The 25,521-nt window shown below is 43.0% G+C and overlaps 1 protein-coding gene across 3 annotated transcripts in view; it reads left to right on the top strand.

The window, feature by feature from the left end:
• TRABD2B (TraB domain containing 2B) overlaps positions 1-25,521 on the top strand; it is a 290,727-nt gene that overhangs the window by 136,229 nt on the left and 128,977 nt on the right. For all 3 annotated transcript variants that reach the window (XM_062623046.1, XM_062623047.1, XM_062623048.1), the window contains exon 3: positions 22,374-22,520. In XM_062623046.1, coding sequence (XP_062479030.1) covers positions 22,374-22,520 — 147 coding nt within the window. The remainder of the gene's footprint in view (positions 1-22,373; positions 22,521-25,521) is intronic.

The following is a 25,521-nucleotide window of genomic DNA, read 5'->3' as shown; positions in this document are numbered from 1 at the left end:
TGGGGCTGATTTTAGATCAGGTTGGACTTTTTCCAGGATAAAATAATGCTTCAGGAAACACAGTGATGCTGCTTTCCCAGGGCACATCTTCATGGAAGCTGTCAGGAGACTCTTTTGAATTCCCCCCTTTTGTTACCACCACAGAAGCTGATGTTCTCTGTATTGTCACACCTTAGGAGTGGGAAAGTTTGCTCTTTCAACTTTTTGGGCTCATATCAACATGAAAGCTGGGATTCAGAGGACTGGGATTTCTCTCAGGACATAACACTGTTTTTCTGACAGCTCTTTGGGTGGTTCAGGACTGGGAAGGCGTTTAAAGCAACCTCAGACAGCTGAGTACCTGGCAGTTATCACTGAAGCATCAAGCCCCTCCATAGCTTTGCTTCCTCCTTGAAAATCCTTTGTGTCCAGGATTGGCCTCGTCCTCCCATTATATAGATAGTCTGCAGCATCTCTCACAGTGAAGTGGTACTCTCTCTCCCAGGATTAAGCTTGTAAATCATTTTGCACAAGGAAAACCAACAGTAAATAAATAATCAGATGCATTGAGGTTGCAGTTTACTATACCATAAATAAATGGTATTTATATACCAAAAATAAAGATTTGCCAGTTCTGTCCTAGAGAAGTTATGGTCTGCCACAGACTTCCTATATGGTTCTGGGTAAAAAAGGTTAAATCATGTCTCTCTTCTCTGAGAAGGGACCTCAGATCATCTTTTTATCCTCCTATTGTCACTAGAAGAGTAGATGGGATGGATGAAGTTTGCACATTGCAATGGGCTGATGCTCTGGACACAGGCCAGCAAAAGCCCTCGAGGTCCTCTCAGCAGTACAAGCTGGGGCATTGAGCAGAAACACTGATAGTGAAGGTCATGTAAGCACCAAAGACAAACAAAGCTTGACAGCCTGAGCTTCTGCAGTGGTGGTTTTATTCTGTATTTTTACTAGATAAGAGCTCATGTCCTGTTAGTGCATCTCGGGGGCTGTACGTCAGCCCTGTGGTTCTGCTGCACCATGTGCATAGAGAGGGCATTGCAGCTATCCCCGAAGGCAGGAGGAGATCTCCAGGTGGAGCAGGCCACCCTCCAGGTTTAGCAGTTTCTCCAGCTTACTATCCATGAGTGAGTAACTGGCATCCACCTGGAAAACCTTCTCGTGTCTTGTATCGTAGCAAACTCGAACTTCTCATTCAGAGGGCACCCACCAAATGTGGTGGTTTAGCCGACAAACCAGTGTAGGCTTAAGTAAGTCATAGTAGGAAGAAGTATTGTTGAGCGTTTATGGCAGGGTCAGGAACTCTCTTATTAATCTTTCCTTTCAGTACTGGCAACCCACCCGAAAATAACATCTCAGAGTTCAGGTATATGGGACCTTTGGGAGCTCAGTAAGTTGGTGCCTGCCTGCAGAGCTCCCTAACAGGCTGCGCTAGCACTCTTAAATGATGATTAAGTCAAGTTACCTTCCTGTGCAGTTGTGACAGGCTAAGGGTTGGCATATGGACAGCTATTTATCTAACAATCTAACGTGCTGCATTGCAGTAACTTCAGCTGTGGTTTGCATGCTTAGCACATGAGACTCCTTCCTACCCCATCCCTCCCAAAAATGCTTATAAACCATAGACGGACTTCAGCTAATCTGCACGTGAAAATAAACTTGGGGTTGTTCACATCAGCATTTAGTTTGGATTAGGAGCTTGCTTTTGAATCAAAATCCCTCAGTCTTACCCCTGTTGCACCTTGGTGCTTATTGTGGATTCAGTCTGTGGGACCAGCCTCGTGCTAAGCCAAAATAAACCTCCCCAAATACATATAATGCTTAAGTCAGGCCCCACCTCTCCCCTGATCCATTCCTGTCAGGCCACACTACTTGCCAGTGTAGCCAATTCGGACTTTGATTTTTTAATAGCTTCCCCCAGTCCCTCCTCCATCTCACACGTTACAAGAAACCCTTTTCACACAGTTTCACTGTGGTGGGTGTGAATCGGTGCAATTCACAGCAGCAGCATTTACCCACTGGAGTGGAGGCTGTGAAGTTGGACTCTGAGCTATGGAAAATTGTCATTGTTGAGTCTTTTGACTGTTCTTAGCTGACCTAGGCTGACTTGCACCAAGTCTACTGTTACTTCGTTAGCTCTCTTTTCATGTTCATTCCTATTTATCTATCAATATGTTTTGTGCTAACAGCATTATTGCAAGGCCAGAGGATTATATTATTCAGACTGTCAGAGCTCATCAAGTCTTGCAGTGCTTTTAAATCCTTATTAGTAAAGGATCCTGAGTGATTAGCTACTATGTGATTGCCATAGCCAGAGTAAGATTTCTTTCTCTGCCATTATTGAATACACTGAATAGTGGTAAAGCTTTTTCTTTCTCTTCTTCCTCCCTGCCTGTCTCTCCCTCTCTCCACCTCCTTTCCCTTCCTTCTTTTCTTCCTCTTTCCCTTCCTCCTTTTCTCCTTCCCTTTCTCCTCCCACTTCTCCTTACACCCTTTTCCCCTTTTTCCTTTTTCCTTCCTTTTCCCTCCCCCTCAGCCCTGGCCCTCCCTGGGCTGGAAAGTCACAGAAGCTGTTTTCCATCAATTTGTTGATATGTTTTTCGTCTCCTAACCTGGCACAGAATCCGCTTTTGTTAGTTTTCCTTTCAGGAATACATGTGCACTTCAGCATGAGGTCTGACAACCTTGACCCTCCAGGCATGACTAATTCCCATTTACAAGACCACTACAAAATCCATCAGATCAGAAGTGTCGGGAAGGCAGGAAAACCCCAGCGTGTACAGCAGGCTGGAGCTGGTCTCCCTTGGCTTGTGACAGAGTGAGCAGGGTCAAACAGAAGTGGCACTTGAAGGAACAGGAGGTGGAGAGGAGGGAAGGAGGGTGTTGCAAGCAGCCAGTGATGTGTTGCTTAATACTGCACTGTTCGTAGCCAGACACTGTGGCTCTGATAACAGCCAGGGTTACGGCAAGGATATAGACTGAAACAAAGGAGTTAAGGGATGTCTTGTGGTGTTTGAAAGCCCGCGGTTGGAGGCTTTTGTGGAGTTGAGTTTGAAAGTAGGAAAACAGCAGGCAAAGCCCCTAACAAGTTTTTTTTGGAAGCTGCCTTCAAAGTTTTATCTTCATGCTCTTCATGAGTGGTGTTAGTGATAATCCCAACTGGGTGTGCATTGGGGTTTTTTGATCCTATCTTTTATATAAGCATGCCATAGAATTGAGTAGTGTCCCAAACTCTTCTGCTCACCTAAACTCTCAATGACTTCAGCTCCCTGTGAGGCCAGCTCTTGAGTGCTCCTCAAAAATCCCACGCAAAAGAGACAGAAATCAGTGTTGCACAGACAGCCTGTGGGTCAGTCTCTTGAAGCATTCAGTCATAGCCCACAAGCCAGCACACAAGAAGGGGAATAAAAACTTGCACAGATGTGAGGTCTGAAAGAATTAGAGCACTCCATGAATGAAGCCTCAGGAGGCAGGAGGTAGCCTTGAGTCACAAGAATGAGGATTGTATTTAGTTGCCCAAAGGGAGCTAGAAAAAGAGAGTAAGAGAGAAAGATGAGGTCTAGGGGGAGCAAACACTGGAGAGAAGGCAATATTGAAAATAAATGATGGATCTCAGTTCCTGTTTCAAGCATGACCCTTGGACTTCAGCAGGGCTATGGCAAATAGCATTTGGTTTTATGGACGCAACTCACAAATCTGGGTTGGAGTGCATGGATGAAGCATATAGACGGCTGATTCAGCGACTTTGCTGGCTTGTTCACTTGGAATTGCTTGAGCCTCTTTTCATTTTCCCCTTTGGGCTTCAGGATGGGAATTTCGACATTGTTTGAAACCTTCTCAATCACGTCTCTGAAACCAAAACCTGGTATGAACAATGGGGAAGGTGGTTTTGTAGAGCTTCTGTTCTAACCTGGAAAGTGCTGAATTCTCTCTGTGTGGGCCTGATCCAAGATCCATGGAAATCAATCTTAGGCTCGCCATATACTTTAATAGAAATTAGAGCAAATTGCAGAAGTTTCCTATTCCTGTGGCCCATTTCTGTGGATTTTCGCCCACTCAGTTTAAAAGAGCAATTTTTAAAAATTACATGAGAAACAAACCACTTTAGTTGTGTTTTTCTGTGTTAGTTTTTTAGTTAATGTTCTTTCCTTACTGTTACTGTCTGAGAAACGACGGCTGTGACTTTTTGTATTGTTTTAATGGGGCATGAGGAGGAAAAGTGATTCAAATACTTGCTAAAGGAAGTTTCAGCTTGAAAGTGGAGAGGTTGGTGTGAATGATGTCCCACTTGAGTACTCAGAAGAAATGAGATGTCCACCACTTGATGACCAATTACTGTGCAGTGTCTGAGGCTTTAGCCTGGAAAGCAGCAATGCCATCGCAAAAATACCGTGCTAATTGAAGACAGCTCCTCTCAGTGACTGGCTCTTCCCATCTCCGTGCATCACGGTCCTTTGGGACACGGGTTCATGAGGCTATACCAAGTGACTCATCTCTGTCTTCCTGTCACCCCTTCACAAGAAGGAAATCCATTGTGTGTCACTCTCCTCTTACCAAAGGGGATTCATCCAGACTCACACGAGGAAAGCTAACCCACATCTTCTGAACTTTACCACTGGGCACAAACTTTCTTTCTAGCTCCACTGCAAATCAGTACTGACCCACACTGGCAGAGCTCTTGCATGAGTTAGGCCTGGAACAGCAGAAAAAATGTCTGAGTGGTTGTGCTAGCAGCCTGCCTGACCATGCTTCAAATTCAGCTCCAGCTGTGAAGGCCAAACACTGCCTGTGCAGAGAAGCATCATCTCTCAAGGGCTTCGATCTCTAGAATGAAGTCCTGCATGGATTCCTTGATGGCTGATTTTACTGCTCAGCCTTCCTTTCACATCATCCCTTCCTTGGCACCTTTTTCTGCAGGGCTTGTAGGAACAGAACTGCTTGGAGATCTGTACCCTGTCCATCACCTGTTGTGAGAACAAGCAATATATTTGGGTGCCTTGAACAAGAAGTCTGAAAAACTAATGCAGGGACAAATGCATTCTCATCCCTTCAGGCTTCCAATGCTATATGCACTTTATTTTCAAGGGTGGAGAAATATGATGGAAATCATCCACTTCCTTCAGCAAATATCAAACTCAAATTCAGGAGTGTTTAATCTTTTTTCTCCCCTCTAAGCCTTGTTTAATTAATGAAGCTTATAGTTAGCATCACTTTTTTGACAGCTTGTACTATGAACTTGGTACAGCCTGTAAGATAAATGTCCGCTGATGGAAATGAGAGGGATCCTTTACATTGTACATACATGAATGGTAGCCCAACACCCTTCTGCTCAGCATTCTGTGGGAAAGCAAGTGTTGTGTTTCATGTTTTGTGTTTAGGGTTTGGATTTTTATTTTCCATCTTAATATAATAACTCAGAAACAATAAATACTTTAGAACAAAGTTGGAGCAGCTCAATTAGGGTTAGCTCTGACCATAGGCATGTGATGAATGGGCTTCAGTTTAAATGCCAGTGGTTGGTATAGAGGCATGCAGTGGCTGCCACTCGAATCCTACAGCATCTATGTGTTCCAGCCACAGTGGACTGCATGTAATGGGCCAAATTTAGTAGGATTTTAGCCTAGTCTCTGTGATTTCTGAAGCTGCATTCTTAAGTAAATGTGACTCTGAAGGAAATAGCTCCATCACCCATAAGAAACTGGTAAAATTGGTCCTTCTCAATTTGTCCCATCAGTCAGTTTCTTTACTATATAGGCAAAGAAGGTCAGAGTCCTTCACTTTCATGGTGTAATCAATGGAGTGGTGGTGCTTGGTGGAATTCCATCAGCATAAAAGAGTGACTGCGAGATTATACCAGTGAGAACCTGAAAAAATATCACCTGTAATTAACTGATGTAAAGGCAAATGTTTGCAAACCTTAAGGATGCTGAGTTCTGATTTAGCACAGCCCAATTTCAGCCAAGGCAGTATTGGTCTGAGATAAGTTTTATTGATATGAAGTAGCTCCAGTGAATCAGGGTTCGTTTCTCCTTGCTGACAGTGATGGGAACGTGTCCCTGAGCAGTAGGCTTTGCTAAAGTGTTAAGTGGTGGCATTTATTACTTGAATCTCTTCAAGGAAATACTGAGCAATGCTGGGTTATATGGACTTCTTTATGAAGCTGTTCTGATACTAAGGTTTATCATAATCTTCCTTCAAAAGGGTTGGGGTTTGCTGCAGCACTGACCTGAGAGGGTACAGGAATGCGCTGTGGCTGGGGATCTAGTTCAGAATATGGGTTGCCAAGCTTACTATTGTGAATCAATTATTGTTATGACTTAGCATGATATTAATCAACGAAGCGATTGTACTGGGCAGCAAAGGATCTAGAATGTAATAATTGGTGATTTAATGCGTGTTAAATCGACTGTTGGAGGAAGATGATTGCTTCCCAGGCTGACATTGCCGTTTTCTATTGAGTGAAGCACATTTTCTAGTGTTGGCCTTTTTTAATTGGAAGCTGTTTAAGCCTTTTGAGACATAGTGAGGAATCCAACAGCTGTAGATCTTTCAGAGAAAATAAATAGACTGTCATCTGTTGCAGCACTGTCACACTGTTTTCCATTTACAAATGAAAACAAAAAGAGGCTAAAGGCTGTTTATTCCCATTATTTTCCCTTCATTTGTTTGTTTCTTTGCATGTGTGGGTGTGTTGTTAAAGTTTTTGCCTTGCCTTGTTTTGCAGTGTTTTCATGGCCCACATTTTGATGTGTTGCAGCTCATTTGCAGAGTGCGAGGCTGGAGAGCACGAGGGTGGGCAGTGTTTAGTTTCTGCTTGTAACTCAAACAGGTAGTAAGTGGGTAGGTTGTAGTTTAAGGAGTGAGAGGAAGACAGTAAAACTAAATGTTTGGGAGCTTTTCAAAGTGTCCAGTGACCACAGTTCCTATGTAGGACAGTATCTCCTTCCCATCCCTCTCCTCCTCCCATTCCTGAATGGTTTCGCAGAGCGAACTATGACTGGGGCTGCGCTAAACTGAAAGTGCCATGGCCTGGAATGATAATCAAAAGAGATACGTGTTGTTATAAACACTCAGTCATTTTCCTTCTTTCTTGTGGAGTTGTTATTAAGCCCAGAGGTTCAGAAGTTCAAAAATATAAAGGAATAATTTGTACAAGAAAAGAAAGGAGTCTATTTCACAAGCCATTGATGCTTCCACTGGGAATTAGCAGTAGCTGTTAGAGTAGCTGGGGTCACACAGAGCAACCATGCATTCTGCTCCCACTTAGGAAACCCCTAATTTTTAACTTCTTAACAGCCACAAGCTTACGTTTCTGGCAATGAAAAGTGGAGGGAATGTTTGGGGAGCTCTTATTAAAAAAATAAACTTCAAATGATGATTGACTCCCCTTTTATATCTCTAGAATGGGGCCCATAAATCTCAACAGTTTTCTCGTCAATGGCTACTTGTTCTTTTTGGTTGGTGACAACTTTTATTTTAAGTGAGCTCAATTCTTAAATTAACCCTTATGTTGACTCAAGCCTCCTTGTTTGTCTTTGCTTTGCCTCCTATGGATGGAGAAATGCTTAGCATATGGCAACAAATCCATTCCCATTTCATGATCGACATGAAATGTAGGCATCTGTGTGTCGCTGGAAGAGGGAGGAAGCAGACCTCAGGAGATCTGCTTCCAAAGAAAGCACTGAGATTGCAGCTACTGAGGCTCCCCTTTGGGTCCTAGACATAGGATTTTGATAGCAGATGAGCACTGAAGGATTAACTTATTTGAGCACAAATATTCAAATTCACGTGTGGGCATCCAAACTCCCTGTCCCATCCAGGATGGGTTCTGGCACTCCCTCCTTTATCAAGCTTTGAATAGGAACTATAGGGATATAGCTGTCCAGTGGTCCCTGGGTTTTCCCTCTGTTTACAACAAAATCCAGCCTTTGAAGACCAGTAAGGAAATAACTAGTATAAACCCCATAAAAATCTCAAGCAGCATCAGCCACTGAACCTACCAGAAGACACAGCTGATGAATGCCTTGTCTGTGCATGTCCATTAGCTACTGAGTCTTCTTCACAAGTATGCAGGCTTTTGGAGCCAGCAGTCCCCACACTCCCGTGCCTGCCTGTGTGTGGCCAGCCAAATTTGGAAGCTCTATCTTATATCTTTCTGTCAGTGACCTGTTACGCAGTCCTGGGGTCTAATGCTTGTGTCAACAGGAGGTTAGGTTTCATGGCATCCTGAGCGGAGCAGGAATGTCCTGGCTTATATTTGTCTCCCCAGGAGAGGGAGAGGTTGGAAGAGAAGCATTCAGCAGCTACTGGGCAGTCTTCTGCCATCTCTTGACAGGTAGTGATATAAATCAGGGGCTTGAGTGGGATGCCAAGGCAAGACCTCATTGCTCTGTTTAGATCCCTATCAGCCATGATTAATTCTGTGCTATAGGTGGAGAGATAAGCGTGGCTTCCTGTAGTCTTAATTGTTTCCACCAGTCTTTGAACTGATGCATCCATCTGGTAGCATTTAGTTGTGAATACAGAGGGTCAAACTGTGCCCAAGACTGCATGGTAGGCAGCAGGACCAGTTCTGAGAAACACCGGTGCCAGAGGAGAATTGGGTCCCCCAGTCATGCAGTATGACTGAGGGAAGGGGACTCGGGTTAGTCCTGAATAGGTGGTTTGCAATATCATCTGAAAACTTGCAGAGCTTCTGAAATTATTAGAGAAGAGACTGGCAAAAGTGCCTTAGGTGACATTGGATGGACTGGAGACTTCATACAATGCTACAGGAACTTCTCTGCCATTCCCAATGCTCTTGTGACAAGTCCAGAGAGAAGACAATGTGGATTGCTTTTCTTGAGCAACTCCCATTGTCATTAAAGAGATTGTGTGGATATTTCACAGAACTACTATCTTCTTGCAACAGGGATCTTTCCCCTTCTCCCAAGACTCCCTTTCATGGCTTAGTTACTTGCAATCTTTGCAAGTAACAGACTCTTACACTTATCTCTCTACCTTAAACCTGTGCACAGGGCTTAACTTTGCTTGGACATTCTTGTGTACAAAACCGTCCCATGACAATAACTTGAAAAATACCATGCTAGGTTTGCTCCCTCTTTAACGTCACGATGTCCCTATGGGAAATTCTGCAAAGGGCAACAATCTTGATATATTTGGTGGAGGGGGTGTGTTTTGAAAGCCAAAAGATGTTTGGCAAGCGCAGCCTGCAAGGAACAGAACAAGCTTATTTCAGCTGACGACTTTGGAGAAAACCAGCATTGCTAAGTTCCCAATTAGTGTGGGTAGACACTAATAAGAAAATGTAGGGCTAGCAATTCAGAGGGAATAGTTTATTGCTTTTTGGTTAATCCCCTTTCAGTTTCTATCAGCAAAGAAAGAGCAGAGCTTTTTCTCTCAGTCATTTGTGCTCAAAGCAAAATGCGATGAAAACAGACAAGCTAAAATGTGATTTAGCTTCCTAAAAGCAAAGAGGAGGGGCCACGCCATCAGAAGAAAAGAAGTCAGGATTTGCAGTTTAAAGAAGACTCCATGAAATCTTTGTCCTAGTAATATTTGTATCCTAATGCTTTGAATCCAGTAACTTCTAGTTACTAGAGCTCAATAAAGAATGTTTCTAGTTACTAGAGCTCAATAAAGAGTGTTTCTAGTTACTAAAGCTCAATAAAGAATTAATGAAGAATAAAATACCTTTTGCAGTCTATTAGTGTGAGGTGTCCCTGCCCATGGCAGGGGGGCTGGAATTAGATGATCTTAAGGTCCTTTCCAACCCTAACTATTCTATGATTCTATGATTTTTTGCATCTCTGTATTAACTGTCAGACATTTTTCTCAGATGTATTCATGCTTTGAAGGCATTTACTGAGTAATTCTAGACCTGCAGCTCATTTCTAAGTTGTACTGAGCATTTGCTATTCAAAATCCAAACTAAGTTTCTTAGAATTTAATAATTAAACCTCAAAATTCGAGGAACAATTAATGGCAAGCAATAACTGTCCTTATGTAAAATATAAACATGGGGCAAAATTCCCTGTGAAGTGGATTAGCAAAGCATGGCTGGGGCAAACTAAGCTGACCACCTTCCATCTGCAAAGAAACCAGCTAAAACCACCTGAACATTCTCCCCCATCTTACGTCCTTTAGGGAAGGTAAGAAGATCAGGGAAGAGATGCAGAACAGATGTTATCTTCAAAATGAGCTGATCCCCCACAGGTTTGTGGAGGATGTCATTTCCTACCCCCTGCATCATCCCCTTCTCCTCCTCCAGGGCGTGCAGGCAGGATGTCAGTGGGTGTAAATCATCAGAATGGTGCTAAATTACACAAGATGAGATTGGCTCTGAAATTTCTAACTCCTAGGAGTTAGGATTAACTGGAAGTGATCCTCTGTGCTCTGCTTAATACCCACACCAGTGCTTTGGGATTTCTTGTTGGATGTCTTCCCTACTATCCTGAGGTAGAAGAGTGGGTTGAAGCCTCTGAGCTCTAGCCTCACAGTTACAATTGTACAAAAGGCAGCAAGACACAGAGCTAGCTTCATCTATATTATTCTATGGCAACAGCAAAGAGATTTGCTTTGGGGAATTTGAATGCAGGAGAAGGACTCTTCATCAAGGACTGTAGCGATAGGACAAGGGGGAGCGGGTTCAAACTTAAACAGGGGAAGTTCAGGTTAGATGTAAGGAAGAAGTTCTTCACTGTGAGGGTGGTGAGGCACTGGAATGGGTTGCCCAGGGAGGTTGTGAATGCTCCATCCCTGGCAGTGTTCAAGGCGAGGCTGGACAGAGCCTTGGGTGACATGGTTTAGTGTGAGGTGTCCCTGCCCATGGCAGGGGGGTTGGAACTGGATGATCTTAAGGTCCTTTCCAGCCCTAACTGTTCTATGATTCTGTGAATTGCTTTTTCCTGCCTTGGGGTCTCCCGGGCTGTGTGAGCTGTGCCCTCATGTTCAATGTCTTCAATGGCTGTAGGATTGCTGGAAGTCTTCCTGGTGAAGCACAGCTGTGGAGGGAGCAACCTGCTGAACATTTATGGAGTGTTTCAGGGATGGCAGCGTGTGCTTTCTTACACATGGGCATACATACAGAGCATCAGTATTAAACAGGCAAGGAAAAAGAGGGGAGGGGGAAAGGTTGCTTTTAGCTCTACGTCTGGGAGTGCATCTGAGGAGTGGGGAGATGTGGCTAAAGGGGCAGAAGGTGAACCTGGGGCTTATTTCTTTTTCAGGTATTTTCTCTGCTGTTTGTGAGTGCGGACCAGAATGATGCCTGAAAACACTGTTAATCACCTTTCTTCTTATTATTTATTTATATGGGGAAATATCCCACCTTCAGGAATATTTGAAGCTGTGCAAAAAGTATTCTTCTCTAGATCCTTTCTTCGTAGTTAGAAGAAAAAAGAAACCCAAATGGAAAACCAAAATGTTACTTGAATGGATTCTTTAGAATTCACCAATATATGTGTTTCACAGCAGCAACTGATTCTTGGCTCTAGCCAGGAAAGCAAAAATCTGTGAATGCTCTTCTTGATGCCTCAGAAGTATATTCTCTCCAGTAGCTGTTTGCATAGGCATCCTCTGACTGGAGTAAAGACTGTTTAGACTAAGAAAGCTTCAAGCAACATGATCTTTTAGTCCCAATGATAATGAAAATATAGCAATTATAGCCATTTCTTGAAAGATAACCTCCCATAATTCATAATCAACAGAATTAGACTGAGGGAGCCTAATACATAGCAGAAAATACAGTGTCTGAATTTGTCATTCTGACCTAAAAGGGTCGTTATATAGAAATAATTAATTTTATAAATTTCTTCTATCTTGGCAACTTGACAGTGAATAGATTGCAGTTCCCTTGAAGCTATTTGTTAGCTGAATTTATTTGCTGAATAATTGATGTAAATAACTCAGTGAATAGTAAGTAATCAGTTTTGATTTCCACTTAGTTTGAAGGCAAGTGCTTTGCTACAAGTAGATGGTATTAGAAATTTGAGCTGCTGTGATTGGATGGGTAGGTCACCTTCTCTCCCTGGTTAACTGATTTTTGAATCATTTTTATGTAACTTGTTCCTTCCAGGTAAAACTCCTGTAGAGTTACAGGGCTGTAACACTATAGAAGGAGTGTACAGCGCTCCTCAGGTGATAAGGGCAGCAGCATGTAGATCTGATGCCTTCTTTTCTTGCTCATGTACTCTGAGCTTCAAAGTGTCTTTTATTTTGTCTTGGGCATCTCTGTGTATGATGAGAGATTTGCAAGGGGTCATATTTGGCTGCAGGCTGCTGCCCCGCAAAGGGACCACATCAGACTGCATTTGAGGAGCACCATAGTGTAGCTCCAGCCTTACCCACCCTCCTGCAGAGCGCCTGGCTTGTCATCCCAGTGAGTTATGATTGATCATCTTCGGTGTCCTTTCCCAGGCTTTGATGAAAAACATCTCCAGTTGTTTGTAGGGTTTTTTGTGGCCATTTGTTACTCAGGACTGTAATGTCACTGCCTAATTGTGCTGGCTTTTTGCTAGAGGAGGAGGTGGCGTATAGCATGGGCTATTCATTCACACGCTGCTTCTGTATCCAAAACCCCTCCTGCTCTCAGTGGGAGGTTTGGGGTGAGCCCTTCCTTTTGGACCCAGGGACTCTTGGGATGATCTTTATTCACAAATACCATGCTCTTTGTGCTGGGCTCTTTCCTCTTAAACTTCTAAGGAAATGAGCCTTTTGCTCCAGCTACCAGTGTGGTGGGCAGTGCACTATGTACCCTTGTGCTGGTTTCCTCTCGGAGCTGCTGCATCAAAGCACAGAGGACTTGAGCTACTGCTGGTGCTCCCCATATTACATGCTTTACGAGGTTTGCAGTGCAACCCTGAAGCTGATCCTGAGGATGTAACTGTGAATTTCTAGGACAAAAGAGGGGCTGTACTGGTGAGGCCACTTGGGGATCACTGTGCACAGCAACAGATAGGATCCCATCAGATGCCCTGATTAATGGTACAGGGTTTTCTCTAGGTGAGGAAGACCTGAAGTGAGCAGGTTTCAAGATCAAGCCCTTTGTTTATTAGCAGACATGGGGTCCCCCATGTTTGTTCACCATTTCCCATAATGGCAAGAACATTTTGCACAATGAAATTAATTCAGACTTGTTCTGCTTCCTCTTGAAGGTCTCCTTTTCTCATGCTGTTCCAAATCTTGACCTTTTTTCTCTTTCCTTTTTTTCCTTTTTCTTTCCCTGCTGACCTCATGAGGACATAATCACCTTCAGGCTTAGGAAATGTTCCCTTTTCTACAGCTGCCAACTTGGCTGCATCCACATAGACACTAGAAAACTGAAACAGTTGCTGCCCCAAAGTGTTTGTCCTTGGCCAGAGGCTCCATCTGGCTCACTGGAAAGTGCTCCTCTTCCCTATGATTTATGCTCCAGTGTGCTGATGTATTGGCACCTCTTTCAAATTGGCACCTCTTTGTGCTGATACCCTGGGCTGGGAGCTGGAAATTCAGGACATCGATCTCTATGTCCCCTTCAGCTGTTCTTGCTGCAGGAGCAGCGGTCTGGAAAGGGGCCGTGCTGGCATCGCGAGGTGTTAAGCTGGGATGGCTGAAGGAGTTAATCTGCTGCCTCAATGTAATATAATAGAAAGAAAAACATGCCTGTGGGGCTAGTCCATTTTACTGTGTAGCTTCAGCTGGTAATTAAAGAGAAACAGTTCAAAATGAAGCAGTAACATGAATAAAACCCCAAATTAAACACACCCAGGGTAGGTTGCGTTTCTCAATGGGTGGATGCTTAGCATATCATGAACCCAGGCTTTCTCTTTGGATAATCTCAGGCTGGTTGCCTAAAACAGGGAGTTCCCCAGACCCCACCAGAGCTATAAGTTTTTCCCATGAGGGTGCCCCTTTCATCGCAGCTCACTCGTCGCTTAGGCCAACTCGGTACGCTCTGCTTGGGGCATGTTCCCACATTCCTTCTGTTACGGTGGAGGCACAAAAGTAAAACTGAAACCCCAGATGGGCCCGGTAACCATTTTACTTCTGAGTCAAGAGAGCAAATGTGGTTTCAGGTTCTTGGGAAGGAGTTCATGTGCCCCCTTTGAAGGTGATGGTCCCGAAAGCAGGGACAATGTGCCCATTTAAGGTGGAGGAAAGCGATCGTGGGCACTGCCCTTCAGGCACCCTGCCAGGCATCAATTTGGGTAATGGAATTGCTGAGCAAAGTAAGAAGCTGTGACCTGCTCTGTGCATAGATCAAGGGGCTGGCTACTCTTAAATAGAGTGGTGCAACCAAGCACAGTGATAATTCAGAGGTAAAAGCTTAGGGAGCAGGGAGGTGGGTGGGAAGGAGTGATGGGAGAAGAGGTATTTTCAACCACAAGCTTCCAACTGGCAGATTTCCAAAAGATGGGAAGTGTTGTCTGAGAAAAGCTCACCCTCTGCTCATCTCATGTCTTACATTCTTTCCCAAAGTATCCGTTACCAGACACTATTGGGGGTGTTGGACTTATCTGGGATGACTGCTCTTGTTTCAATGACACCTTTGGAGCAACGTGCTACAGCCACCGTGGCACCGCTCCTGGAGCACTGCTTTTCTCTGCAAACCTTCTCACAGACTTATCATGCCCGCAGAACTCTTTAAGTTGCATGGGGGGATTTCGGTGACATTGAGGCAGCATTGAGGTTTCTGAGTACAGGAGTTTGCTATTGCCTAGTAGGTCATGAGATACCCTTGGGACAGGGGTAACTGGGTGGAACTTGTTGCTCTTCAGCCAGAAAAACACTCTCAGAATCAGACTGCTCAGAGTGCAACTCTTTTGGTGCAAATATTTAGCCTTTTTGGTAGGTTTTAGTCATCAAATTTAATCTGCTGAACTCAGTACAACTGAGAAACTGGACCTATGCAAGAGTACTGGATGCAAGTAAATCCCCAAAATACAAACTACACAAAAGCCATACCTTTAGGCAGCAGATTTAACAGAGGTAATTCTGCCCCCTCCACTGTTTCAGTTCTCATTAAGTTGCAAATTCTTCCTTCTGTTATTTCTTAATTTATTTGCTTAAGCTTTGAGCATTGACCAAAGCAGGGAGTTATCCTACAGTTACTGCTCACACAATTACTCAATAACTCAAGCTGAGTTATTGGCAAAAGAGACTGCTGATGATGTGCTGAGGGCATTGAAATGAAAACATCCACCCCAGTGTGGTGGTTCACAGAAAGGGAAATAATGGAAATTCCATATCAAAGCTCTTCCCCCACTCCTTTTCTTCTAACTTAATCTGGACTTTCATTACCTTTAGAAAATAACACAGTTCACTGCGTTTAGCAGAAGGGGTTTTGGATCTTACACTTCTTCCAATAATGTTTGTGATGGTGTTTCTGCTGACTTCAGTTAATGTATTTAGGGACCTAGTCTGGGGATGTTTTAACCTATTTAAGGTGTGCATGGTACTTATAGTATATATATATATATCAGGAATGACACCATTTTTCTGAACTGCTGTCAAGACAGAAATTAACCCCATGGTCTTTGTTCTCTTAATGACCTTGTGCAGGGGAAGGCTTGTATCTGAGAGCACAAACTATCGCTAGCTCACCTGTTCTATCAGGTAACCCACCAAACAACTACTCTCCAGGCTCTGAGGTAACGATGCGATTGCCCTTCTGAATTCTGGAATGTTGTGCAGAGGTAATAGGATAGTAGTGTCAGCCCAAGGAATGCACAAGAGCTGCTGTCAACTGGGAGAGTCCTGCTCTGGCTTGAGGACCTTGGGACTGACGGAATGGGGATCTCATGTGCATTGTGGTGTTTTCTGTCTACAAATTGTTTCTGTTGTTTTTGAATGCCTCAATTCAACCAAAACACAGACAATAATAAACCATAATTACCTTTGCACATGCAAGCTCATCATCGAAGCTTTGCGTTATGTGAAAAGACGGGGCTGAAGGCAAGCTGTTTGAAATAAGCTTTAGCAGGAGCTCTGGGTATGCTTCAGCCAGGCTGAAGGCTGGAGCCCCAATCTCTCCTCAGCTTTCTCAGCATCAAGAAAACCAATTTCAGTCCTGGAGCTGCACATTAGTCGCATGACTGCTTTGCACCAGGCCATGTCCATGTGTCACCGTCATGGCCAAGCCGGTAGGATAGGTGGTGGTTAGGGGGTTCTCCAAGCACCTTGGTCAGATTCAAACTGTTTTATTAAACTGGTTAATTGGTAGTTTGAAAGGGAGGGGAGAAAAGCAAGGTCCTTAGGTCTCCCTGGTCAGTGCCAAGCCGCAGACTGTTAACTACTCCTGCCTTTCAGAAGCAATAACTGTGGGTTTGGGGAACATATGGAACCAACTAGACGAAAGGCTTTTATGAGGAGCTTTAACAGGGGGCACAGTTTGTGAGCAGAAATTCCAGTGGATGAGTTAATAGTTTCACTTTCCTTAGCTGTCCCTTTATACGAACAACAACAACAAAGTCAGGCACGTTCCTCTCACAGCCCTGACTGTACAATGTGCCGATGCATCCAGGATTTCATTTGGACACTGGGGGAGTCCTTTAGTAGATCCCCCAGGACCTGTTTTTTCAGAGCTATTTCCTGATGCTGACCTCATTAGGTGAGTTTCACAGCTCACTAATTCCTAGCAACTGCACAAGAGATTCAAGGAAAGGGGAAACCCGTCTTCTGAAAACCAATGGAACTGAACAGATTTGGGCAAACACTTTTATTGCTTTTCATTAATCTGGAGAAATCTCAGACTGGGGGTTTATTTCTTTGCTTTTCTTTCTTCTTTTTTTTCACCCCTAAGTCACTGTTTTGACCTGAAACTGTATATTTGATTTTCTGTTTGAGTACAAAAAAGGATAACAAGAAAAGAAGAACCCCTGAAAAACCATATAACTCAATATTTATATTACAGTTTGCTTTAAACCAAGCAGGGCATTTCTCTTCCAGAATTGCAGTTTGGGCACTGACAGGATATAGTCACTCAAACATTTCCTAATGCTTATTTAATATTTGCATTGTGGTGGCACATGTCCAGAAGAGAGAGCAAAGGAAAACAACAGTTGCCTGCTCAAGAGCTGACATCATACGATGAAATTTAAGTACTTGTTTTTGTGGTATTGTTATTAATCATGGTTCTATGCACGGGTCATCCTGTAACTCCAGCTACTGGAGTCCTGTGGATGCAATGTTTGTAGTTCAGCCTCAGTAAGTTTAGGACTGGAAAGTCAATTCTGCCCCATCATGTAAGAGTGGAATTTGTCTGAGCATCGAAGTTTGGCCTTAAGAGTTTTCTCAGGGCTGCCTTTCAATCTCATGTCTGCTGTACAGTAAACACACCAGAAGAACGTGGGTCCATTTGTGTTCACCTCTAACACAACATTTGTTTCTTCTATTGTAATTCCTGAATTTGTAATCTATTTTAATAGCAATATATTTAGTAAGATACTTTATCTGGTAATAGGTTTCCTTGTCTTATTTTACAATGGCCCCACACAAAGTTGTTCTTCCATTGAGGCATCTTTTGTAACCTTAGCCAGAGAAATTGAAGAGGTGGACCTGGCAGCCTTTCCACTTGATTGGGAAGCCATAGTGTGGCCTCCTAGACAAGGTGACAGGCATAGAGTTGGGCTGGTACCAGAGTTTGTCAGAAATCGATTTCTGGAAAAGCATGTGAGCATTAAGGATAATCAAAGTCAACTCACTCACCTATGCAAAAGTATTAAGAATGTAGAGCTGAAAGGATACGGCTAACTGCATCCTTGAGCTGAATTTCAGTAATGATCATGACAAGGAGTCCAGGTACTGAATAGCATCTTTTAAAAGAGTAAGCATCTTATTTCTTCTTGCATGCCATTCAGGACTTTAGTGTCAAAAGACCTTACAAGCAGATGACACAAGTCAGGCACGATGCTGTATTCGATGAAGGCTGAGTTTTGTTTTCTGGGCCTTTTTAATTCTCTTCATCTTGGCACAAATGCACATAAGATGTATATGGAGAAATCTGTCCTGTACAAAGGACATGATTTCTCCTCTTTAGCTATCACAGCATTAATATATTGCTGGCCTTCAGGAGCCTTCAAATGTCCAGTCTGAAGCTGCAGACTTGTGTCACAATTAAACATGATACATGAATGTTTGTGAGAGTAGATTGGAAAAAGATGTATTTTTATCCAGCTTTGCTCCCAAACCCAAATACAACAAAACCAAATACAACGAAAAGTGTGATGTCTGGTGCAAAGCACAAGTGTTCCTAAGCCCAGTCTAGGTACATGTCTGTTCACTTCCCCTCCCTATTTGAAAAGGAGGCAATGCTATTTTAGATCACTTTCTGTGAATCGGGTTTATTTGCCTGAAAGCCAAATCTCATTAAAGTCTCACATAAAATCAAACCTCCAGCCTCTCCCATGGGCTCACAAAACAAAGTTCAAACTGTCACAAAGCAATTTGCACAACTGTTGATACCAACACTTTTATGCACTGCTGCCCTTGAGACTCAATGCTGTTGTGGAGAGAGGGAAATACTGTTTGACTATCAAGGTAATCAGTAAAGCTGTTATAGCTATAGTCTTCACTGGGCTCGTTTGGTCTTTAATTGATGCCTGTAGTGAGCTTGCACAAGTGGCAAAGTCTGGTCTCTGCAGATTTGGTTGCAACTGAAGTGCCCAAGATGATAGAGGCAAAAGAGCAAAGGTTAAAGTGAGGCAGCAGCATGGGTACTGTTGGGTGATGGTGAGAACAGTTGGCACAAACATAAGTGAACAGCCCATTCTTGTTCACCAGTAAATGAAACTTGGGGTCCCTGCTGATGTCCCCGCAGCTGGGGATCCCTCAGTTAAAGTCACCAGTGATGCAAGAGCTCTTCTCTGTCGAATCAGCTCTGACCTTCCCATGGCAGAAATAACTGGTCCAGCCCCCTTATCCTGGAGATGGCCATAGTGTGTGCAGATGAGCTCCTAAAAAGTATGGACCACTGATTCCTGGTGCTGTGTAGAACTGGTGGTACCCACTCTCTTAGGCAGTAAAACAGCACCCATAGGTCCGCCCTAAGTGCTAAGCTGGTGTCTCCAAACACCCAGATTAAATCTGTGTGTTGGGTTGCTGCTTTGCAGAGGGGAATGACACTGCTCAGATAAAAGAGCTTCCTCCTGGCAGGGTGAAAACCCCCTTTCTGTTGTCCATGGTTGATTGGTCACAAACGGGGGCCAGAGACAGCCGTGCAAAAAAGGCTTTCAAAGCGTGCCGATGGGGGGACCATAAATTGTGTGAACAAAAATGCCCTTTCCCAGAGCCAAAGTCATAACTTCCCATCACTTCCCAGAGCAAATACTGTCTGCTGTATTTATTAGGTGGGACTGTGTATAGGCAGTCGCTCTAAGGGTGTTTATTTTGAAGTCATCAGTTGTTCAGTAATCTCAGGCACCTCTGGGAGATTTAACTCCGATAGAGGTTTAGGCTGGAGGTCGTGGGGTCACTGATACTAAGATAGAGTGAAGGAAAGGAAACAGCATTGTTTTTGTGGCATTATCTGAACAGTAAGTAAAAATAAATTCAGGTTTTAAGATGGCTTTAACCTGACTCTGAAGGAAATGGCCTACAAATCCAGCCAACGAGCAGGCAACTGCGACGAGACCCCACTTCTCTTCAAGATTGTTTTGAGCCGCCTGACCAAAACCCGTAGTGGTTATGGTTTGATTAAGCAAGACTTCTCTAGGAATCTGTTTTAAGTGGTTCCAGTTTTTCTTTTGCGTATTTTTGTTTCTAGCTTTAACTTCCTTACTAAAATAAAATCTCTTTAGTTGCTTTTTGGGCAGCAGTTTGAACCCAGCAATATGCTCCCTGCAGTCATAGCAGCATCACTTCTAGGTCCCAAAGCTGCTCAAGAGGCAGAGTTAAGGCACATGAGCATCCTGACACTAGTGAAGTCTGGGGTCCGACGTGTGTGGGTCCATCTACTGTTGTACACTCAAATAATTCATTCTCTCTTGTGTGTAGTCTAGGAATCATAGAATCATAGACTATTAATTCTCATAAGAATATTAATTGTTGTAAGTCGTGAACTTGTACTGTGGGCTTTTCTGCAGCCTGGCACTTACTTTCAAGGAACATTTTCATTAAGACCTCTGACCCTCTGCAAATGTGACTGAAGTCAGCTAATAGGTTTTGAATTTATTAGGAGGAGACAGGCAGACGGACCCAGATCATTAATGCACAGGGCTGTTTTCCCCAGTAAGCCAGAATAACAAAAAGAAAGAAAAAGGGATTGGGAGTGAAGTAAGGATTTGTTTATCACCTTCTTAATATTCTATCATAAAGCAGAGTCTCCCCCTCAGGGTTTGCTGGTGGTTTGTATATGTGTGTGCCTGTGTGTATACATAGTTTTGTATATAAATATCCAGCAACATCCCTTGTTTAAAAAGTCACAAATGAGAAGGATTTTATTAAAAGCATTTTGGGAAAACCTCTGCTCTCAGTTTCCCTGTCAATGTTTTTCTAAGCTTTCATTTTTTATTAGCCAAAATGTTTAGAATCCCCAGGAAATCCTGGGATGAACCATTTCCTCTTCGAGCTGTAGCCCTTAGGGGAAAAAGAAAAATCTCAGCTTCTTTCAAAGGTTAGACATTTTTCAAACTGTGTTTTCTGTAGATTTTTTAAATTAGAGAAAAACTGAGGTAGGAAGATGCTTAACTTGAGGCTGTGGTCCTGAGAAAGATTGTTCTCTTTATAGAAAAGCCTTAAGAGACCCTTAGATTTGGGCAAGGAAATCTTTTAGGCTTGGATGTTAATGGGAACCGATTGCAGAATTGAGGTATAACAGGTTCAGTTGGAAGACCATCCTTATATTTTTTAATAGTAAATTAAAAAGTAACATTCACTTGTTCTCAACCAATTGTGTGTTTTATCATGTAACAGCTTTCTATTAAGAGGCTGTTAATGCCATGGAGATACTTTTATTGCTGTTGTTGTTAATAATAATAATAGTAATATAATTAAAACATAATAATAATTAAAACATAATAATAGTATACCTGAGGTTTTGCAGGAGCAAATCCAAGTGACTGTTTCCTTTTCTTCAGGTAAACTTAAATAGGAATCGTAATTTTAAACTAATAGGTGCTTTCGTCCTGCACATACACACGTACATTGTTAATTTTAAACTCCCTTGGGGTTCACTCCTTAAAGAGGTTCAGTAGCTTAAAGTTAAGAATGTAGGTAAGAATCTGTGTCACAAACTGCAGCTTCGCTGGGCCAGCTGGAGCTTGGCATGGGTTACTTTACCCAGCTCTTGAGATGATGGTTATTCTTTGGGATGCATAGGGCACTGCTGTTATAAGAGAATCTGAAAACGTGGTGAAATGCGAGGCTAAGGGATGCAGGAGTCTCTTATGAAAAATGACACACCAATATAGTTTTTAGGAGTCTCAATTTGCAGTCACGATGGATCACTTTCTTTTAGGAAAAGTGTGTTTGCTTATTTATATAATTTGTGACAACCTGTCTTAACTGCTGTTCTTCTCACTTATTCATCTACTTTTTACCGAGTTTCCTTGGAAGGGGTTCTTAGAAAGCTGAACGTGAAAAGCCCAGGCTTGGTGTTTCAGTAACAGGTATAAATTACTCCCACAGTCTGTCACAAATATGAAAAGGTTTGTGGTAATTCATGTGAAATTTAGTAACCTTTTTGGTAACGCAAGGAAAAGAAATACCATCTCTAAGGACATCTATTTTTTGTTGTTACCAAAATTTACGTAGTGAAGAGTGCTTGTGCCTTTCTGCTATTTTCAGGCTTGAGATGGGGACACTTGACTAGTCTGCTGGGATAGCGTTAACGATTCAGCGTTTCTGTTCACTTTGTAAAAGGGTTGATGAAGGGGGAAAGACTAAAGGAGGGACACTAATAATGAATTTGCTAAAGTTCTGCTACTAAAACTACGCAGAAAGTATGCAACAGCTGTGACTACAGAAGTTCAGAAGATTTGATTTTCATTAAAAACCTTCCAACTGAGTTTGGGCTTTGGATTTAAGCTAGCAGTCTGGAAGCAGTCAGAGACAGTTTCCTTTTTCATTCCAGTGTCTCTCATGTAGCCTACTAGTCAGCATAGATAGCCTAAAAGTTCTCAGACCATGACCTCTGAGTCATATATGCGTGGTCAAGTTATACTTTATGTGTAAAACCAAGGAGCTTATGATAAGGTCTTCTGCTAGTAGGGGATGTTGAATCTGACTCCACTTCCAGTTGGGGATGCCTGAAGACCAGCCCTTGTTACTGTGGGCCAGAATGGATTCGTTAATAGGTTAATAGACTTCAGGTGCAGGAGAGTTTTCCAGTTTGTCATTTTAGGCTTTGCTGCTTTGATTCCCAATATTTAACTTCTCCCGTTTTATTGACTGTGTTTCTACAGGTGCTGTTCGCTCTAAACCAAACTCTGCTGCAACATGAAAGCCTCCGAGCAGGTAGTTTGCAGGCCCCATATACCACCGAAGATCTCATCAAGCATTATAACTGTGGAGACCTGAATGCTGTCATATTCAACCATGACACTTCTCAGGTAGGCAAAGTTTTGCAGATGGGCCCCAGTTAATTGACAACAAATCAGCAAAGAGTGATGTCCCTGTTAACATCTTATGCTCCATCTCCACTTCACCTCTTCAGTTTGATGCCCTGTGTTTTCTTTTCATCCTCATTTACCTGGTGGGAGAGTGAGGTTTCCTTTCTATTGCTTGGGCTCTGGGGAATCATAGAATCATTTAGGTTACAAAAGGCCTTTAAGATCGTCAACTCCAACCATTAACCTGGCACTGCCAGGTCCACCACCAAACTGCATCCCTAAGCACCACATCTACATGTCTTTTAAATACTTCCAGGGATGGTGATTCAGCCACCACTCTGGGCAGCCTGTTCCAATGCTTGACAACCCATCTGGTGAAGAAATTGTTCCTAATATCCAGTCTAAACCTCCACTGGTGCAACTTGAGGCTATTTCCTCTTGTCCTGTCATTTGTAACTTGGAACGAGGAAGGGACTGCCTGGAAAGCTTTCTGAGGAATGTGCTTGACAATAAGTTAGTATGGATGTTTGTGGGGCTGTTGAATGTAGTCTCCTCATTCAGGGCATAAAGAAAAAAAAAGACTTTGTAATATTTGAGCTTATATATGAAGAGGAAGTGAACTTAATGTAAATAGTCTATAAAGTAAATAACTTCTCAAACATGTCATAATTCAATGATTTTGTATGTGTCTAAGGCAACCCTTCAGTCTCTGTTTATCTTAGTTATCCAGTGCTATTAAAAACTCTCAATGGAGCAGGAATCTGCTTTCCAGACCAGTTTGATAGTTCATAGCAAACTCTGAGATCCTCATTTAATACATAGGTTACTCTTTCTCCTTTCCTGTTGGAGAAACTTGGTCCTTGGATGTCTCCTCTCTCATTTTTTGTTGTGTTTTCCCATGTTCCTGCTCAGGTGCAGTGGCTTACTTGGAGAGGACCTGTATGAACTTGGACAATCAGAAGTCCTTAAATTCTGGACAAATGGTCATCTATCCTTCTTTTCCCTATCTGGTTATCATTTTCAAATAGTAGAAAGTGTGGTTGATGATAATGGATGGAATAAAAACCTTTTGCTATCCCAGTTAATCCAATCTTAGAAAAGGAAGCATTGTTTTAGCATGACTGATCAGGGCATAACGGAGTGGTTAATGTGGCAGTGCTGAAACAGAAGTCTGTGCAATACTAAAGCTACCAGAGCTGTTCATTCTGGACAGCCTTGCACTGAAAAGTAAAGGGAGAAAGTGACTCAGGTAGGAATACATCTCTGAAGATGGGGGGTGCAAGTTCCGTCTTTAGAGAACTGGGGGATCCTGGAGAAATCAATGGTTTTAGCTATCCCTGCAATGCTGAGGCACAGCGCACAAGGTAAACATAATGACAGACTGAAGCACCTCCCCCTATGTATGGAGACAAGCTGAGAGAGCTGGGGTTGTTCAGCCTGGAGAAGAGAAGGCTCTGGGGATACCTTAGAGCAGCTTTCAGTACTTGAAGGAAGGTACAAGAAATCTGGAGAGAGACCTTTTACAAGGGCATGTAGTGACAGGACAAGGGGAAATAGCCTTAAACTGGGTAGATTTAAGGAGATCAGATATAAGGAAGAAGTTCTTTACTTTGAATGCAGTGGCATACTGGCACAGGTTGCCCAGAGGAGCTGTGGCTGTCCCATCCCTGGCAGTGTTCAAGGCCAGGTTGGACGCACCTTTGAGCAGCCTGATCTAGTGGAAGGTGTCGCTGCCCATGGCAGGGGATTGGAACTGGATAAGCTTTAAGGTCCCTGGCATCTGGATGTTCTGTGTCATCTTCTAATCTGTTAGTGTATTTTCTCCCACAGTAAAGCCTTTGTCCCTAAGACAAGTTGTGGCCGTTCACACTGGTTGCATTGACTCACAGACATCTGTGATTTGTTGACACAATGTCCTGTAACAGACCTGTGGGTTAGACTTGAGAGGAACAGAGTGCTGTAAAAACTTCTTTATCCCTGCAAATTGTTGGATCAAATGCGAGTTTAAAATCAGTGTTAAAGAAAGAAGCAAGCAGCCAACAACCGGAGTTCAAGCACTGGTGTTACTCACAGTCCCAGAGTGCACGCAGTTGATAGAGATTGTAACACTTGCAGGCCATGGAAAATTAAAATCCCTATATGTATACTAGTCCCTGCAGAACTCTAAATGTTGTGGAGTACTTCCTTTCATAGGTTGTTGTTTTTAATTTGGGTAAAGAGGGTTTTTGTTTGGTAGTATTTTTATAAACCAGCTTTACACCATTTATTTTAATTGCAAGCAGAACAAAATAGAAAATTAAACCCTAAATAAACTCCCTATTCAGGTCAACTTTTGCCAGTTGTGATAATTCCAAAGTTTATTCTGCGTGGTTTTGCAAGGATAATAGACTCTCTCTGCCATAGAAAGTCTTTGCCTTTTGGTTACCAAATTAGATTAGCATGGCTTAAAGATTACACATGCAGCATCCCCCATGGGATCTTTCTCTTGAGACATTAAATGTAGGCATAGAGATTTGGCATGCGTTGAGAGTGTACTGAATGTCTCATCAGGTGACAACGAATGATGGGCCTACAAGTGCAGAAAAACTATAAATATCCCAAATGAAGTGCATCATCACTTATACTTCAGGGCAGGTACCCATGCCCATCCAGTCTTGGGAGAGAAGAGTGTCACAGTGTTTTTAGAAGGTGTGCCCATTCTTCTGTGATACCCATCTGCTGGCCCAGCTCTTCAGAGGGTCTGGTAATAAGTCCTTGGAGCTGGTACCATTAATGCAACTTTGAAATACCACATAGGAAGGAACAGAAGATTGGGACTGGAGTTGTTGGACTCAGCGCTTAATGTGAACAGTGGAGGGCAGGAATTCAGCTCTGTCCGATGTATCCAGGGAGATCTGGAGAAGGCTGCGGCTCTCACTCTTTGAAGATTCATTTGGGGGCTGTTTATAAGGTCATTAGCGCCTGCTTATCCCTGGAAGATCAAACAGGAGCTGCAGAATAA

Source organism: Pezoporus occidentalis, unplaced genomic scaffold, assembly GCF_034315485.1.
Source record: "Pezoporus occidentalis ecotype Australia unplaced genomic scaffold, CSIRO_AGI_Poc_V1 ctg25, whole genome shotgun sequence".
NCBI classification, from domain to species: Eukaryota; Metazoa; Chordata; class Aves; order Psittaciformes; family Psittacidae; genus Pezoporus; species Pezoporus occidentalis.
This window is presented reverse-complemented; position numbering and strand designations above follow the sequence as displayed.